The sequence below is a fragment of the Oncorhynchus mykiss genome, chromosome 15 (assembly GCF_013265735.2).
Source record: "Oncorhynchus mykiss isolate Arlee chromosome 15, USDA_OmykA_1.1, whole genome shotgun sequence".
NCBI classification, from domain to species: Eukaryota; Metazoa; Chordata; class Actinopteri; order Salmoniformes; family Salmonidae; genus Oncorhynchus; species Oncorhynchus mykiss.
The window spans coordinates 57,292,507-57,307,534 of NC_048579.1; the positions used below are offsets into that span (position 1 = coordinate 57,292,507).

The 15,028-nt window shown below is 43.1% G+C and overlaps 1 protein-coding gene across 2 annotated transcripts; it reads right to left on the reverse strand.

Annotated features, from left to right (window-relative positions):
* Positions 1-634: 634 nt before the first annotated feature.
* Positions 635-14,645, reverse strand: slc26a4 (solute carrier family 26 member 4). Of its 2 annotated transcripts, none has more exons than XM_036944754.1 (21): positions 14,531-14,645; positions 11,745-11,897; positions 11,457-11,596; positions 11,011-11,121; positions 10,611-10,807; positions 10,242-10,406; positions 9,804-9,956; positions 9,357-9,439; positions 8,836-8,983; positions 8,185-8,298; positions 7,958-8,035; positions 5,364-5,459; positions 4,995-5,101; positions 4,377-4,446; positions 4,194-4,286; positions 3,985-4,080; positions 3,549-3,800; positions 1,959-2,013; positions 1,255-1,400; positions 1,065-1,148; positions 635-955 (listed from the first exon to the last, which is right to left on the reverse strand). In XM_036944754.1, the coding sequence occupies exons 2-21, from the start codon at positions 11,882-11,884 to the stop codon at positions 932-934; spliced, it is 2,352 nt and encodes a 783-aa protein (XP_036800649.1). In that variant the 5' UTR covers positions 11,885-11,897; positions 14,531-14,645; the 3' UTR covers positions 635-931. The 2 variants fall into 2 exon arrangements, with proteins under 2 accessions (XP_036800649.1, XP_036800648.1); XM_036944753.1 differs by lacking the exon at positions 14,531-14,645 and adding an exon at positions 13,566-13,761.
* Between the last annotated feature and the right edge of the window lie 383 nt (positions 14,646-15,028).

Here is a 15,028-nt window from a genome sequence, read left to right on the forward strand (position 1 = left end):
CTGGTACAGACTCTATGATTGCACAAATACAAAGATCACTCTTCTATCTAGCTCTATGGCCTGTTGTTCACACACTTATCTACTCTCTCATTGGCTAGAATGGTCTCACCTGATCTCGCCGCCTTCTGCCTGCCTTCCATCTTTGAGGACATGTATTTCCATTGTTAGAGCAGTCACTTGAATATCTTGTCAATATAATAGACAATCTTTGTTTAAACACACTTCAACTTTTCCTGTATGTCATCACTTCCTGTGCAGGGAATGGGTCGAGGAGAAGAAGTCTGTGAAGGGATCTGAGATGTAGTACCACTCTTGTTTCTGGACTCCATTTAACTAAGTAGGTCACAAATAAAACAGAAGTGTCTCTTCTTCCCTCTTCCGGGTTCACGGGAGTGCCCATCTCAGGAGGGAGGAAACTGAGTGCTTATAACACAGATCAACTGCGACTGCACGGATGAGCAGGACTTCTGTTTTCATGCATTTGTTCTTCTGAAAGCCCTCGACACAAACCCAAACAATGGTCCTGTTGTTGAAATGCGTACAAGGAAAAGGACATGCATAACTCCTATTGTAGTTTTTCCCTATTTATATGATTACACTTGTAAAGGAGAAGGGCCTTGACATAGCAGAGAGGTTACAATAATATAAATCAGTTTATTATTCATTGATCTAATTAAGACACTTTACTGTTGTTAAAGAGAGATATCAATGATTGGCTGCCTTAAATCACCCTCTTAGTCCACTCCAAAGTCCAAAGTTATACTCAGTTGGCGAAGAGCAGCTTCCCCTGAGTTTGAGCTGTAGTCTGGGGAAAATCCATCGTCAGTGTCACCTGATTTGACCGTGGTCCCTTATGGAAAATAACTTATACTGGTTGATCCTCCGTTCACAGAGAACACAGATTCAGCGTCAGCTCTTCTGCGTTTCTGTGTTAGTTGGAGAGTCCATGGATTGCCTATGGATGAGCAGAGAGTCTCGGATGAATAACGGACAACATAATGGCTGTCAAACATTCTGATGCGATTGACAATAAAAGAGAACGGAGTGATGGAAATAGTTCTCACTCTATGCTGGTTGTCATAGGTCTCAATCAGGTCCTCTTCCTCAGTGAAAGGCGGTGGCTCCTTGCAATCCTGCATTAGAGAAAGCTGGGCACAGACAAAGACAAGATGGCAAGGTTAATACAGTCTTTAGTCAGTTGTTTGAGCATCAATTCAAATCAGAGAATAAACCACTGATTTCCGGGTCCCTCACCCCCTCAACCATGGCATCCTGCATGCTCCCATTGGCGGTCTCCAATTTGATGAAGAGGATGGCGTCATGGACAGAGAGAAAGAGGAGATCTCGTGTCACCTCCTCATCGAAGAAGGACAAGTCTTCCATTTTCCGTACAATTTCATCTGGAGTGTTAGATGCCAGTTAGAGAGACCAATAACAACAGCAAAGAACCCAATGCAGAAGGCAGAGCTGTCCAGTGCTGAAACAGACTGGCACAGACACCACCAGTTATCAGAATGTGAACCTCCAAGCAGACCAACAAAACACAACCATTATTATGGTTATTATTATTATTATCATTTTGGGGCAGCAGGTAGCCTAGTGGTTAGAGCATTGGGCCAGTAACCAAAAGTTTGCTGGATCGAAACCCCAAGCTGACAAAGTAAAAATCTGTCATTCTTCCCCTGAACAAGGTAGTTAACCCACTGTTCCCCAGTAGGCCGTCATTGTAAATAAGAATTTGTTCCTAACTGACTTGCCTAGTTAACTAAAAAAAATATGACATGGACATTTTGATAGTACAATCTGCTTTTAGTTTATTCTAAACCACTTGGCAGCATTGAACAAACATTACACAGCAGAATTCTTTGTAAGAAAGTGATAGCACTGTCCTGATAACACTGCTTTCTAAGACTTTAAATAGTGAAATATACTGTATTGTTTTTTATCCCAAACCGTACCGTCACAGCCTGCAATGTAGACATTGACTCCGATGCGTAGGAACTCTTTAATGACCTGTAGAGGAAAGAGGGGGGATAGATTAGTGTGACCACAAGCCATTTATCTCACAGGGTTAAGCTTTGTAATCACTAAACACACAAACCCTCTGATGAAACGCATTCCTGCACCCTGAGATTGCTACAGTAAACAGAGCAGACACAGGGAAATATTTATTTTGTACGTATTCTGACGTTGTTGAACCGGGGAGGACCACCCTCCTCAGTGAATTTCATAAAAATAAAAATTGTGAAACATGAAAAAAAGTTATCCTTTTTACATAAAACTATACTAAATACATTCACGTCACCAAATAATTGATTAATACACACTGTTTTGCAATGAAGGTCTACAGTCGTGGCCAAACGTTTTGAGAATGACACAAATATGAATTTTCACAAGGTCTGCTGCCTCAGTGTCTTTAGATATTTTTGTCAGATGTTACTACGGAACACTGAAGTATAATTACAAGCATTTCATAAGTGTCAAAGGCTTTTATTGACAATTACAAGAAGTTGATGCAGAGTCAATACTTGCAGTGTTGATCCTTCTTTTTCAAGACCTCTGCAATCCGCCCTGGCATGCCGTCAATTAACTTCTGGGCCACATCCTGACTGATGGCAGCTCATTCTTGCATAATCAATGCTTAGAGTTTGTCAGAATTTGTAGGTTTTTGTTTGCCTCTTGAGGATTGACTAGAAGTTCTCAAGGGATTAAGGTCTGGGGAGTTTCCTGGCCATGGACCCAAAATATTGATGTTTTTATTCCCCTAGCCACTTAGTTATCCCTTTTGACTTATGGCAAGGTGCTCCATCATGCTGGAAAAGGCATTGTTCGTCACCAAACTGTTCCTGGATGGTTGGGAGAAGTTGCTCTCGGAGGATGTGTTGGTACCATTCTTTATTCATGGCTGTGTTCTTAGGCAAAATTGTGAGTGAGCCCACTCCCTTGGCTGAGAAGAAACCCCACACATGAATGGTCTCAGGATGCTTTACTGTTGGCATTACACAGGACTGATGGTAGCGCTCACCTTGTCTTCTTCGGACAAGCTTTTTTTCCGGATGCCCAAAACAATCGGAAAGGGGATTCATCAGAGAAAATGACTTTACCCCAGTCCTCAGCAGTCCAATCCCTGTACCTTTTGCAGAATATCAGTCTGTCCCTGATGTTTTTCCTGGAGAGAAGTGGCTTCTTTGCTGCCCTTTTTGACACCAGGCCATCCTCCAAAAGTCTTCGGCTCACTGTGCGTGCAGATGCACTCACACCTACCTGCTGCCATTCCTGAGCAAGCTCTGTACTGGTGGTGCCCCGATCCCGCAGCTGAATCAACTTTAGGAGACAGTCCTGGCGCTTGCTGGACTTTCTTGGGTGCCCTGAAGCCATCGGTTACTAGTCCAACACTCTAACCACTGGGGTGGCTACCTGCCGCCCCAGAAAGATGACTCACTATAACACTGTAGTAAGGGATATTTTGTCTTTGAATGAACTTTGGCCTGTAAAATCTATTCTGTAGAATATCATATGGCTGGTACCAGTAGTAGAGTCCGACCTACCAGTCTGAGGGACTTGACGGCCACCACGTCTAGGAAGGACACGGCTGAGAAGTCCAGTACCAGGCTGTGGATCTGGACCTTAGGTACCGACACCCTGACTGGTAGCTCCAAGGCCCAATCCACACGGACCTCCACCTCTGGCACAGGCCAATCCCCGTCCTCCACCTGTCCGGACTCCCGCCCACTGTCCTGCTCGCTCTCGAAGCCCTTGTTGTCGACACCCAGGGAGACCTCGGATACTACCTCCCCCGTCTGGGTGAACAGAGGTTCAACCAATCAATCAATCAATAAGTCAAATGTATTTCCACAACCAATCTTAAAATCCTAACAGAGCAAAACTAAATGAGTGCAAAGGGTTGAAAAGAGACTGAAAGATGGAATTTCCCTGTTTCAAAAGATTCTGAGCTGAACAGACAATAATCAGATTGTATCGTACCTCTGTCGCCCTCAGTTTCCCTTTCTTTATGAGTTTGTGAATCTTCTTGAGGGCCTTATTCCTCTTCTTGAACACTCTGACAGAGTCAAACCCCACCTGCATGTCAAAGGTCAAATGCACAACAAACTTTCATCTTGCCTGCTTGTAGAATGATAAGGCCTATCCACAATCTATACAATGTCAAGGGGAAATATACTGAGCTCACTCACCGTGACTCTCAATCGTTCTTTGAAGTAGTCAATGTTGGCAAAGTAGATGGGAGCATTGCACTTAAAAATCTTAATTCCGGGAACTTCTGCAATCTGACAAAGGAAGTCCTAATTATTGCATTTATTTCTGGCATCCATTTCTGGTATATATTAATTAGAGTTCAAACATTCCAGATGTCTTACATTCTTGTAGTCTTTCATGTTCCTGTATATGTTTGTGCCGGGTATGTTTCCAAGTGTAGAGCATGCAGGACTATGGATGAGGAGGAAAATATATATTTTTATAAATTAAATATATTTGTCTTAGTGCCATCCTAATCATTTCTATTTTGTAGACAGAAAATATAAATAATGACACTTTAAACTAGGACACATCAAGCATATGAATCCTAGAATCTCTTAGCAGTTATTTTTTTAATGCTTATTTGTTTTACATTATACAGCAGTGGGTTTGGGAAGGTTGATATTTCTAATGACACGAGCTGAAGACTTCAAAGCCATCCTAATAGCCTTTGATTACAGAAGAGGCCTGCTCAGTGTTACCCATAGTTTCGCTGACTGACGTCTGTAGACTCTTATCTACACAGCGGTGAAGAGCACGTGGTCAAACACGCGAGCCAGGGAAATCTTTTGATCTTCTGATTTAGGGTTTATAATACAGAGTCAATACTGTAGTGTACACAACAATATCAACATCAAAATATGACATCTAATCTAGGCCTTCACAGAATGCATCTAGTAATGTATGTGATTGGTTCCATTGCATTGTGTTACGTGCTGTAGGTGTTATGTGTCACTCACAACTGTGTCCGGACCACGACAGTTCCCATCTCAAACACCAGGCCAGCCAGAAGTCCCACGTCCAGTCCCAACACCACAGAAGCCAGGCAGGTCGCCAGCCAGATGAACTTGGAAAATAACAAGTTTCAGTTTTAACTTATGATGAGATCCAGCAGAGAAAGTCCTAGTTCAATTGTTACATTGAAGTGAAATACAGTGGATTGGGTGACATCAACACACTACGGCATCTTTACTGCCAGTGATTACATGTATAGTTATTCCATGAATCCATGCATGTATTCCAAGTTGATCATGCTTTCACGTCCTCTACCTCAGGTGATTGAAAGTGGATGGTGCTCTACACTGTTGCTGAGTGTCAGTGTTACTCACACAGTCTGCTCTGTTCTGTCTCCACAGTGTGGGCACCTCTGTCACCTGCATGAACATTCCCTTCAGGTTGGCGATGACGATGGCTGCCAGCACTGACTGTGGGACCAATACAGAGCTGGATTAGTGTGTTAGTCTACAGTAGGTATTCCCAAACTGGTATGCGCAATGCCGTCGGGTACGTCAAATAACAATTTTCAAACAGTACATTTATATTTTCCAACAGGGTAAGTTTTTTTTCTCGTCTGAGTAGCCTCGTTTCACTGACAAAAATAAAATGAAACCATTTAGTGTTCAGCGAAATAACAACACAACGTCAAATACAGGTAGCCTAGTCAAATAATTAACATCCAATCACATTAACCGAAAGGTTGCTAGATCGAATCCCCGAGCAGACAAGGTAAAAAATCTGTTGTTCGGCCCCTGAACAAGGCAGTTAACCCACTGTTCCTAGGCCGTCAAGTGTAAATAAGATTTTGTTCTTAACTAATTTGCCTAGTTAAATAAAGGTTAAAAATAATAATATTTATAATAATAATAAACCGTTACTCTGTCGCAGGAAACCTTCACTGTTGTGACATTTAGAAACGAAACATGACAATTTGAAAAATAAGCCACAGAAGTTTTTTGAGCGAGAATAAAGACTACTTTCAAGTATTAAGACATGTATAAAAGGTACCATTAATAAGAAGGGGCTAGAAGCGTCTTATATGGTGAGCTACCAAGTGGCTAGGACAGGCAAGCCCCATACTATTGTGGAGGACTTAATTATTCCTGCTGCCGTGGACATGGCTGGGACACTGCTGGGGGAAAAGGCAAAAAAAACTATACAGACAATGCCTTCATCAAACACTGTTTCACGACACATGAGTGACATGGCAGGAGATGTTTTGAAACAATTACTGCTTTGCATACACGCCAGTGAATTATATGCGTTACACCTGGATGAGTCAACAGACATGTCGGGCCTGGTACCCTGGTATATGTCCGTTATATTTATGGGGGGTCAATTAAGGAAGTCATCCTCTTCTGCAAACCACTGGAAACCATGACATGAGAAGATCATTTTTAAAGTACTGGACAGCTTTGTGACATCAAATGGACTTCAAGCTGTGTTGGTATCTGTACTGATGGCGCAAAAGTCATGACAGGGAGACATAGTGGAGTGGCAACGCGCGTGCCATCAGTTGTTCCTGATGCCACTTGGGTACACTGCAGCATCCACCGAGAGGCTCTTGCTGCCAAGGGAATGCCTAACAGCTTGAAAGACGTTTTGGACACTAGAGTGAAAATGGTTAACTTTGTTAAAGTAAGGCCCCTGAACTCGTGTATTTTCTGCACTATGCAATGATGTGGGCAGCGACCATTGTAACACTTTTACAACATACAGAAGTGCGCTGGTTTTCAAGGGGCAAAGTATTGACACGTTTTTTTGAATTGAGAGACGAGCTTAAAGTTGTCTTTTCTGACCCTAATTTTCACTTGTCTGACAGCTTGCATGATGACGAGTTTCTCACACGACTGTCCTATTTGGGTGATGTTTTTTCTCGCCTGAATGATCTGAATCTAGGACTACAGGGACTCCGCAACTATGTTTAATGTGTCCGGAACAAAATTGAGGCTATGATTAAGAAGTTGTCGTTCTTTTCTGTCTGCATTAACAAGGACAACACACAGATCTTTCCATAATTAGTTTTTTGTGTGCAAATGAACTCAAGCTTACGGACAATGTCAAATGTGATATAGCGAAGCACCTGAGTGAGCTGGGTGTGCAATTACGCAGGTACTTTCCCGAAACGGACGACACAAACAACTGGACTCGTTATCCCTTTCATGCCCTGCCTCCAGTCCACGTACCGATATCTGAACAAGAGAACCTTATGAAAAATGCAACAAGCAGTTCTGTGAAAAATGAATTCAATCAGAAGCCACTGCCAGATTTCTGGATAGGGCTGCGCTCAGAGTTTCTTGCCTTGGCAAATCGCGCTGTTAAGACACTGATGCCCCTTGCAACCATGTACCTATGTGAGAGTGGATTCTCGGCCCTCACTAGCATGAAAACTAAATATAGGCACAGACTGTGTGTGGAAAATTATTTAAGACTGAGACTTTCTAATACAACCCAACATTGCAGAGTTATGTGCATCCTTTCAAGCACACCCTTCTCATGAACTTGTGGTGAGTTATTCACAATTTTTTGATTAATTAATAAGGTTTTATATGTAAGATGGTTAAATAAAGAGCAAAAATATTGATTATTATTATATTATTATTTGTGCCCTGGTCCTATAAGAGCTCTTTGTCACTTCCCACGAGCCGGGTTGTGACAAAAACTCACGCTCATTCTCATGTTTAATCAGTGTATCGTATATAGTGTGTGTGTGGCAGGCTTCCAATGATGGCAAAAAAACATTTGAGAGTGCGCTGACCCTGGTGCTCGAGGGGGTACGCAGCTGGAGGTTGAATGTTTGAAGGGGTACGGGACTTTAAAAAAGTTTGAGAACCACTGTTTTACAGCAATCCCATTTCACACTCTGCATTATCATTGGATGTGGTTGATGAGTTGACCCATTATACAGCTTGGATCTCTTCCTCACCTTCTGCAGGGGTTCCAATAGGTTCCCGAGAGCCAGGATCACAATCATTACCATCACAGCTGAGATGATACCAGCCACCTGTAAGAATAGTACACACGTTTGTAACGGCACCCTGTTAATGTGTGTGTGTGTGTGTGTGTGTGTGTGTGTGTGTGTGTGTGTGTGTGTGTGTGTGTGTGTGTGTGTGTGTGTGTGTGTTTCTTGCCTATAAGTACTGCATAGTGTACCTGACTCTTGCCGCCGGTGCTCTCCTGTACAGCGGTGCGGGACAGTGCAGTGCTTGCCACAAAGCCGGAGAAGCAGCCACAGAACACATTACTGAACCCGAACGCTATCAGCTCCTAGGACACACAGGGAGAGAGCCTGGTCAATCTACTGCAAATGATACATGGAGCATCGACATGGAGCATCGCACATCGTTACAGCTGAGAAGCCAGTGTCAATCTGCAAATGTTGTTCTTCAACATACTGTACCGGTGCTCTGCTGTGATGTCATAGAGACTAGGGCCTTGATTTAGAAAACATTTGCATTGGTGCTAATTTGCAATATACAAATCCTGTTTTGGTAGGGAGTGTTGAGTTACTGTAAACCCATTGAACAAAGCATTTAAGTGATACTTACTATAAAAACCAACACAGTGTTTTAGTGGTGTTCTGACTATGTGTGTGTTTGTGTGGAGTGACTCCAAAAAATAGATATTGGCAACAATGCTCACATTGCTTCAGAGAGACATTAGGAAGGTCATATTAAACTCTTGGCTATAGAGACTCTCACATCACAGGTCGACTCCCGCAGTGTGAGAGAAATTCTGCTTGGGGAAAGAACTTGATTGGCAGGAAGTTTGGAACGTACCACACACACACACAAGCATACACACCTGATTGCCATTGATGGTGTAGTCGTGTTTTGCAGCGTAGACCTTGGCCACAGAGACAGCTACTGCATAGCCCACTACCGCTGTAGAGAAACTGGAGCCCAGAATGTTCCACAGCAGCTCTGTGTTGGGAGGCTGAGCTGGAGCAAACCTGTGGGACAAACACCTCACAAGTTACATTGGAAAACATCATGTATTTTACAGTTTTGATATTGTGTTTGATTCAGGAAGTGTACAGTAGCCAATTTAACTGAATTGAACTCATATTGTTGTTTAAATAGTCTTTCAGTTATGTTTGGTATGGTTAGGAATGCTTCTCCATGCCATTTGTTGATATTATTGTTGGAACCATTTGTTAATACTCTGATGGTAACACCACAAGCCAAGTTGGTCTGGTTTGGACAGCGCCTGCTGAATGACTTAATGAGGATGACCATAAGATTCTAAGTCTGTCAATAAAAAACTCCAAAACATCCTCTGCTTTGGGGACAGGAAACAGGAAGTGCCACAGGCAGGGCTCTCACCCCCTGGGGATGCTGTGCACAATGCTGGCACCGTAGCGCGACTCCAGCTCGGTGGCGTAGGAGATCCCAGCGGCAACCACGGTCTGGGAGAGAGGGGGGTGGATTGGGGTGGAGATAGAGACAGTTGGACACAGGAGAGGCGAGACATGATGGTTTACTGTACACTTAAACATGTACCACACATGTAACACACACATATGGGACACAGGAGATACGCACATATACAGTCATTTCATCTTTAGGTTATAGTTATTTTATCACTTAGGATGATGTAACTTGGTGGAGAAGTTCTAAAAACACCCCATTAATAGTAGCCCATAATATCCTTAGAATTCTCCGTAGACCCTATTACATGTTTGGATATTCTGCATTTTATAGAATCTCAAACACGGATCGTTATCATTTCACAACAGTAAAATATTGACTGTGAGCCATTCCACTTCCTACCACAATCACTTCGATGGGGATGGGGACAGGAATCTTGTGCCGGAATTTGGAGTTGACCTCTTTTACAGCCATGACGATGACAATGGTGAGCAGCCCGGCCGCCAGGTCAGCTCTGTTGGTCTGTCTGATGTTGGTAAACACGTCGATGAGCGTCTAAACAGAGGAATTGGTCATATGTGGTGATCTTTATGTCTGACTCTATCCCTGAGATATGCATTTTGTTCAATGCAAAGTAGGCCTCTGAATGAACCTAGTTGGATAGAATGGCCGCTACATAGAAAGCTCTTTCGTTGTTATTTTGTCAATAACCATGTGTTATTTGATGGATAGAAAACTCTGCTGTTTTTTTCTGAATGAATTCTCCGACACTAACAGCCAATCAAAAGGAATCTAGACAGATGTTCTTCTACAGTGTGTATTTGATTATTGGACCCTCACGTAGAGGATGGAGAAGCAGCCGCTGTGGTTGTTAGTGGGGACGGAGAGGACTATCTTCAGCTGGGAGATGAGGACGTGGAAGGCAGCGGCCGTGGTGAAGCCGCCCACCAGGGGGTCTGACAGGTAACGGACCAGGAAGCCCACCTGGAGCAGCCCCATTACCACCTGTATGGGGAGGAACACCTGGTCACCATGGAGATACAGTAGACCATATGACTTGACCAGCAAAAACTCTTGATCCAAGTTAAAGGCTACCAGGGCTCAGAGTTGTTTGTCAAGACCTTATATTAATATGAACAAGATGGTGTCAGATCATTGTGGGATATCAATGTCTTCCTCTTTGCACTGAATCTTTAACTCAATAATTACCTGGAACAGCCCGACCAGCACAGTCATGGAGGACGCCACCATGATCCTCTGGGCCTCCATGGCCTCCACGTCCACCACAATCCCATCAGCCTCTGTTCCATTCACACCGGTGCCATTCCCAGGAAGCAGGAAGTGGTCATCGGGGGCGAGGGTCAACACGACGGAGCCCACCATGAGACAGGTGACGGGGAACGGACCTGAGGGGTGGAGAACAGGCAAGGGAGACACCTGATAAGTGCACGCGCAATTTATGCCACCTTTGTAAATGCATTGTTACATATTTGACTTGATACGTCTCTGCCTCATTCATTAAACGTCCAATCACAGGAGATGGATGAGTTCATTAGTCATTGGTCAATGGTCAGTCCAGGTGTCAGTCAGGTGGAGGGGTGGGCCCTACCGACAGAGATGTGTCTGGAAGTGCCCAGCAGGAAGTAGGTGAGGATGGGGAAGAAGGCAGAGTAGAGTCCATAGACTGGAGCCACGGACACAAGCAGGGCATAGGCCAGGCCTGAGACACAAGGAAATAAACCACAGAAAATGAGCAGTGTTTGTCTTCTCACATGAGAATTGATGAGGGGCAACTGCAGTCTGACATGTTTAGGGGCAACTGCAGTCTGACAGTCTGACATGTCAAGATGGATGACTTTCAGTTTCAACAACCTGTTATTTCAAAGAGCACTAAACAAAACTGTCTAAGCATGAAATGGTTCAAAGCAGCTTGCCATGGGTGATTACAACAGTGAGGAAAGAATGCCATTTGGTCACACTGGATAATCAAAAAGTTGCTATTTGTGGAATCTACACATCGTCTACAGTTGGTTTAGAGAAAACTGGGACGCACACCTTGTAAGCTGCACACCAGACCAGTGCTAACACCAGAGATTACATCGCTGGGAAGCCACTCTCTTATTGGGTATCTGGAGAGCCAGTCAATGACAGGAAAGACTCCTTTCACAACCTTCAGGGCCTGCCTACCTGAGCAGCTGCATTGGAAAAAACAGACATTTCATGTCAAACATTATTACAGTCAGCATAGATACAGACAGACAGATTCACTTCTCACAGACCAAACATACACAATGTTGCCTGTTTTCCTTTCAGTAAGACTATTAAAACCTTGTCCAAACTGACCCACAGGTGCGGCTGAGTCTCTCCCTCAGGGTCCTCTCCTCCCGGGCCTGCCTCTCGTTGTCCTCCTCAAACGTGGGGTTGGAGTAGATGGGTCTGGACACGGTGTATGGGTACAGGTTCTCTGGAGGGTGGGCATCCATACCGCTCCACCTGCTGAGGAGACAGACATGATGGCAATGTTTACATGGAACACCACCAGTGAGCACCAGTGCCTTCCCTTATGAAGTGTAAACATCTTGAGCTAGAAAGAGTTTCTGAAGATTTGCTTGACAGAGAGATATACAAATGGGATAGAGCTGGTCTTTTAATTTTTTTTACAATCTTTATTAAGAGCTGTCATTTTATTGTGAGGAACTGCAGTTTTATCCGATTTTTGTCCTCTGTTATGTGAGTGATCTTACAGACCTATTCAATCAAACCTGGCACTTCCAGGGTAGTGAGAAAGCCTGTTTGAATGTATATATACTCTTCTCGCTTTCATTTCTCTCTGCTTGTCACCATATATTTTGGGGAATGGCACACATAGCCAGCCAGTGAAACCTTTGCTTTATCTTATCAAGTGTGAATTATAATGACACAATGATTTTGTGACAATAAAAAAAATTAGTGACCTGATATAGTGACTGCAGAAAAAACAGGTGTCAGATTTAACTGGGGAGCTTCCTCCATGTTTTTATCTAAGAGGAAATTTGATTTGTATCTTTCCAAAACAGTCAATAAAATATAATTCATTACATGATGTCTGAGTTTATCACCAAGATTATTCTAAGGTCAAAAGGTCAAAAACACAAAACAGGACAGTATTATAATTTAGGCACAGTCATGTTAGGCTACAGTATCCATGATTTCTATAGTAGATTTGTCTAATAATTTTTTTCTTCACACCTTGTGATGTTTTTCAGGTTCTGTTAGAGGAAAACCCCCTCATATATGGTGTCATTGATTGCTCCGGAGTGTTACAATGGGACAGTTAGACAAAGTTTTGGTCATAAGATCTCCCTCTCTGTTTTTGACCCAGTAGTACTGCTTGTTGGGTTTCAGCATCGCACCATAGCCAAGAGCATCCTTAGCTTGATCTCACCCCAAAGCTGTCACTAAGGAACAGGGTTACCAACGACATAGCGGTGCCAGGCTAAGAATACATCCAAAACACAGCATAGCCTAGCCTAGCCTAGCCTAACTAGGGTAAAATCTGGGGAAAGCTAACCACAGTTAGGAAATGTAATTTTTAATGCACATGTTAGTCTGCGAGTGAATAAGACACACTTTTATGGCATAGGAAAACACTGGATGGCCGGATAGGGGTGGGTCTGATATTCTACACCTACACCTAATATGACACCAGAGGCTTGAGGGAAAGATAGAGTTTGTGTTCAACACAGAACAAACTCTCTCTTTCATTAACTGTACATTCACGAGTCAGTGGATCAGAGCCAGAGTTGGGGGCTTGTCCCCCAATCAAAACCATTGTAAGTCGCTTTGAATAAAAGCATCAGCTAAATGGCATATATTATTGTAATTGTTATATAAAGGCCACCACCACGGGCTTTCAAAAGGTGCACTACAGACCAACGTAGATATCCTTCTTTGATAACCTCTAATCATTTTAATTCAGTGTTCTATTTTGGGATATTACTTTAATTATTTTCTGATTATGTCTGAAGAATTGTGTTCACAATTTGACCATGATGTTTGTCCATTTTGTTTGGCTGTTGGATGACCACACAGTTGCATAAATATTTACAAATCCATGAGTCACAAATTAAAACATTCAAAAAAAGAATTATACTTCTACAAAAGTATTGTGTCATAATCACTTACCTGATCTCCTTGGGTAGTTGTTCTATATTCCAGAATGTTGCTCCTTTTCAGAAGTGAATAACAAAAGTACATCCCACGAATTGACCACAAACATTACACATCCTCTTACAAACAGTCTAGGACTAATTCTTCAATGTCATACTCTCCTTCTCACTCTCTCTCTCTCTCTTTGTTTCTTAGAGCACCATCCCTGTGTGTGTTTGTGTTTAAGGCTTATATGAGGGTGGGGGCCGGGGGGAGTTGGGGAGCAGAGGGGTATGTGTGTCTGAGTGTTGCCGGTGGAGGAAGCACAAGGGAGCTATAGAATCTACAGAGCCCAACAGAAAATTCTGCCAAGGGTGGCTGTGTGTGTGTGTGTGTGTGTGTGTGTGTGTGTGTGTGTGTGTGTGTGTGTGTGTGTGTGTGTGTGTGTGTGTGTGTGTGTGTGTGGGCATCTATAGTTCATGTTGACCTGTGGAGGTGTAACTGATTACTGAAAGTGGGACTGAATGCACTGAACGTTATTTGGCCCTGTCCTTAGCACAGAATGTTCAGTAAGGTCCCTCACCGCTACAATACTAGAGCATGAAACAGTGAGTAGACTATTTTACACATATTGATACAAGTATCATCACAGTGAACTTGATGCTCTTGTCTTGATTTTTTTCATGATAAGCCTTGAGCCAGTAAAGAAGCACTGTTCAGTCTGTCATAGAAGTTACTTGCCAAACGCTATGTTTTGATAAGATCAAATGGGTTTGTTTTGTGCCAAGCCCTGCTGTGTGTGTGTAAGTGTGTGTGTGCTATTTTCTGATTATGTCTGAAGAACTGTGTGCACAATTTGACCATAACGTTTTTCCATTTTGTTTTGTTGTTGGATGACCATACAGTTGCACATATTTTTTTTTACAAATCCACATATCACAAATAAAAACATTTAAAAAATCATTCTACTTCTACAAAAGTATTGTGTCATAATCACTTACCTGATCTACTTGGGTAGTTGTTCTATATTCCAGAATGTTGCTCCTTTTCAGAAGTGAATAGGTTTGACCACAAACACTGAAAATGAAATATGCTCTCACAAATAGTCTCTCTCTCTCTCTCTCTCGGCACATTTCCACTGAGGATTTGCCCCAGTGTTTTACCCAAATGGCTCAGACCTTTCTGTTTCCCTCTATGCGGGCTGGCACCCATGTTTCACTGGGCCATGGCTCCGGTGGACCTGCTCTGACTTGGAGCCGAAGCAATGCCCTGGGTATCTTTCAGCTGGCATTTACATAACAATGGCTAACTGAACCTTAACACCTTCTCACAAAGCAAAAGTCTTGAATGATACGTGTGTTGTTGATTCTGCTCGCCACAAGTCTCTAGTGTCAAACTCCTGATGGAAACACTGGTGGTACCCTGCTGTGGGGGTAAGTCTAGATGGAAAAACCACCATGAGAGCCTCATCCCTGTGTGTGTGTGTGTGTGTGTGTGTG

Bases quoted from the DNA above. Each gene is read 5' to 3' on its own strand.
- slc26a4 (XM_036944754.1), bottom strand. From the start codon at position 11,884: ATGGATGCCCACCCTCCAGAGAACCTGTACCCATACACCGTGTCCAGA. The intron at 9,957-10,241 runs GTGAGGGTCCAA...TCCTCTGTTTAG, and splicing joins GCTGCTTCTCCATCCTCTAC to ACGCTCATCGACGTGTTTAC. The intron at 9,440-9,803 runs GTAGGAAGTGGA...CCTCTCTCCCAG, and splicing joins TCCCCATCGAAGTGATTGTG to ACCGTGGTTGCCGCTGGGAT.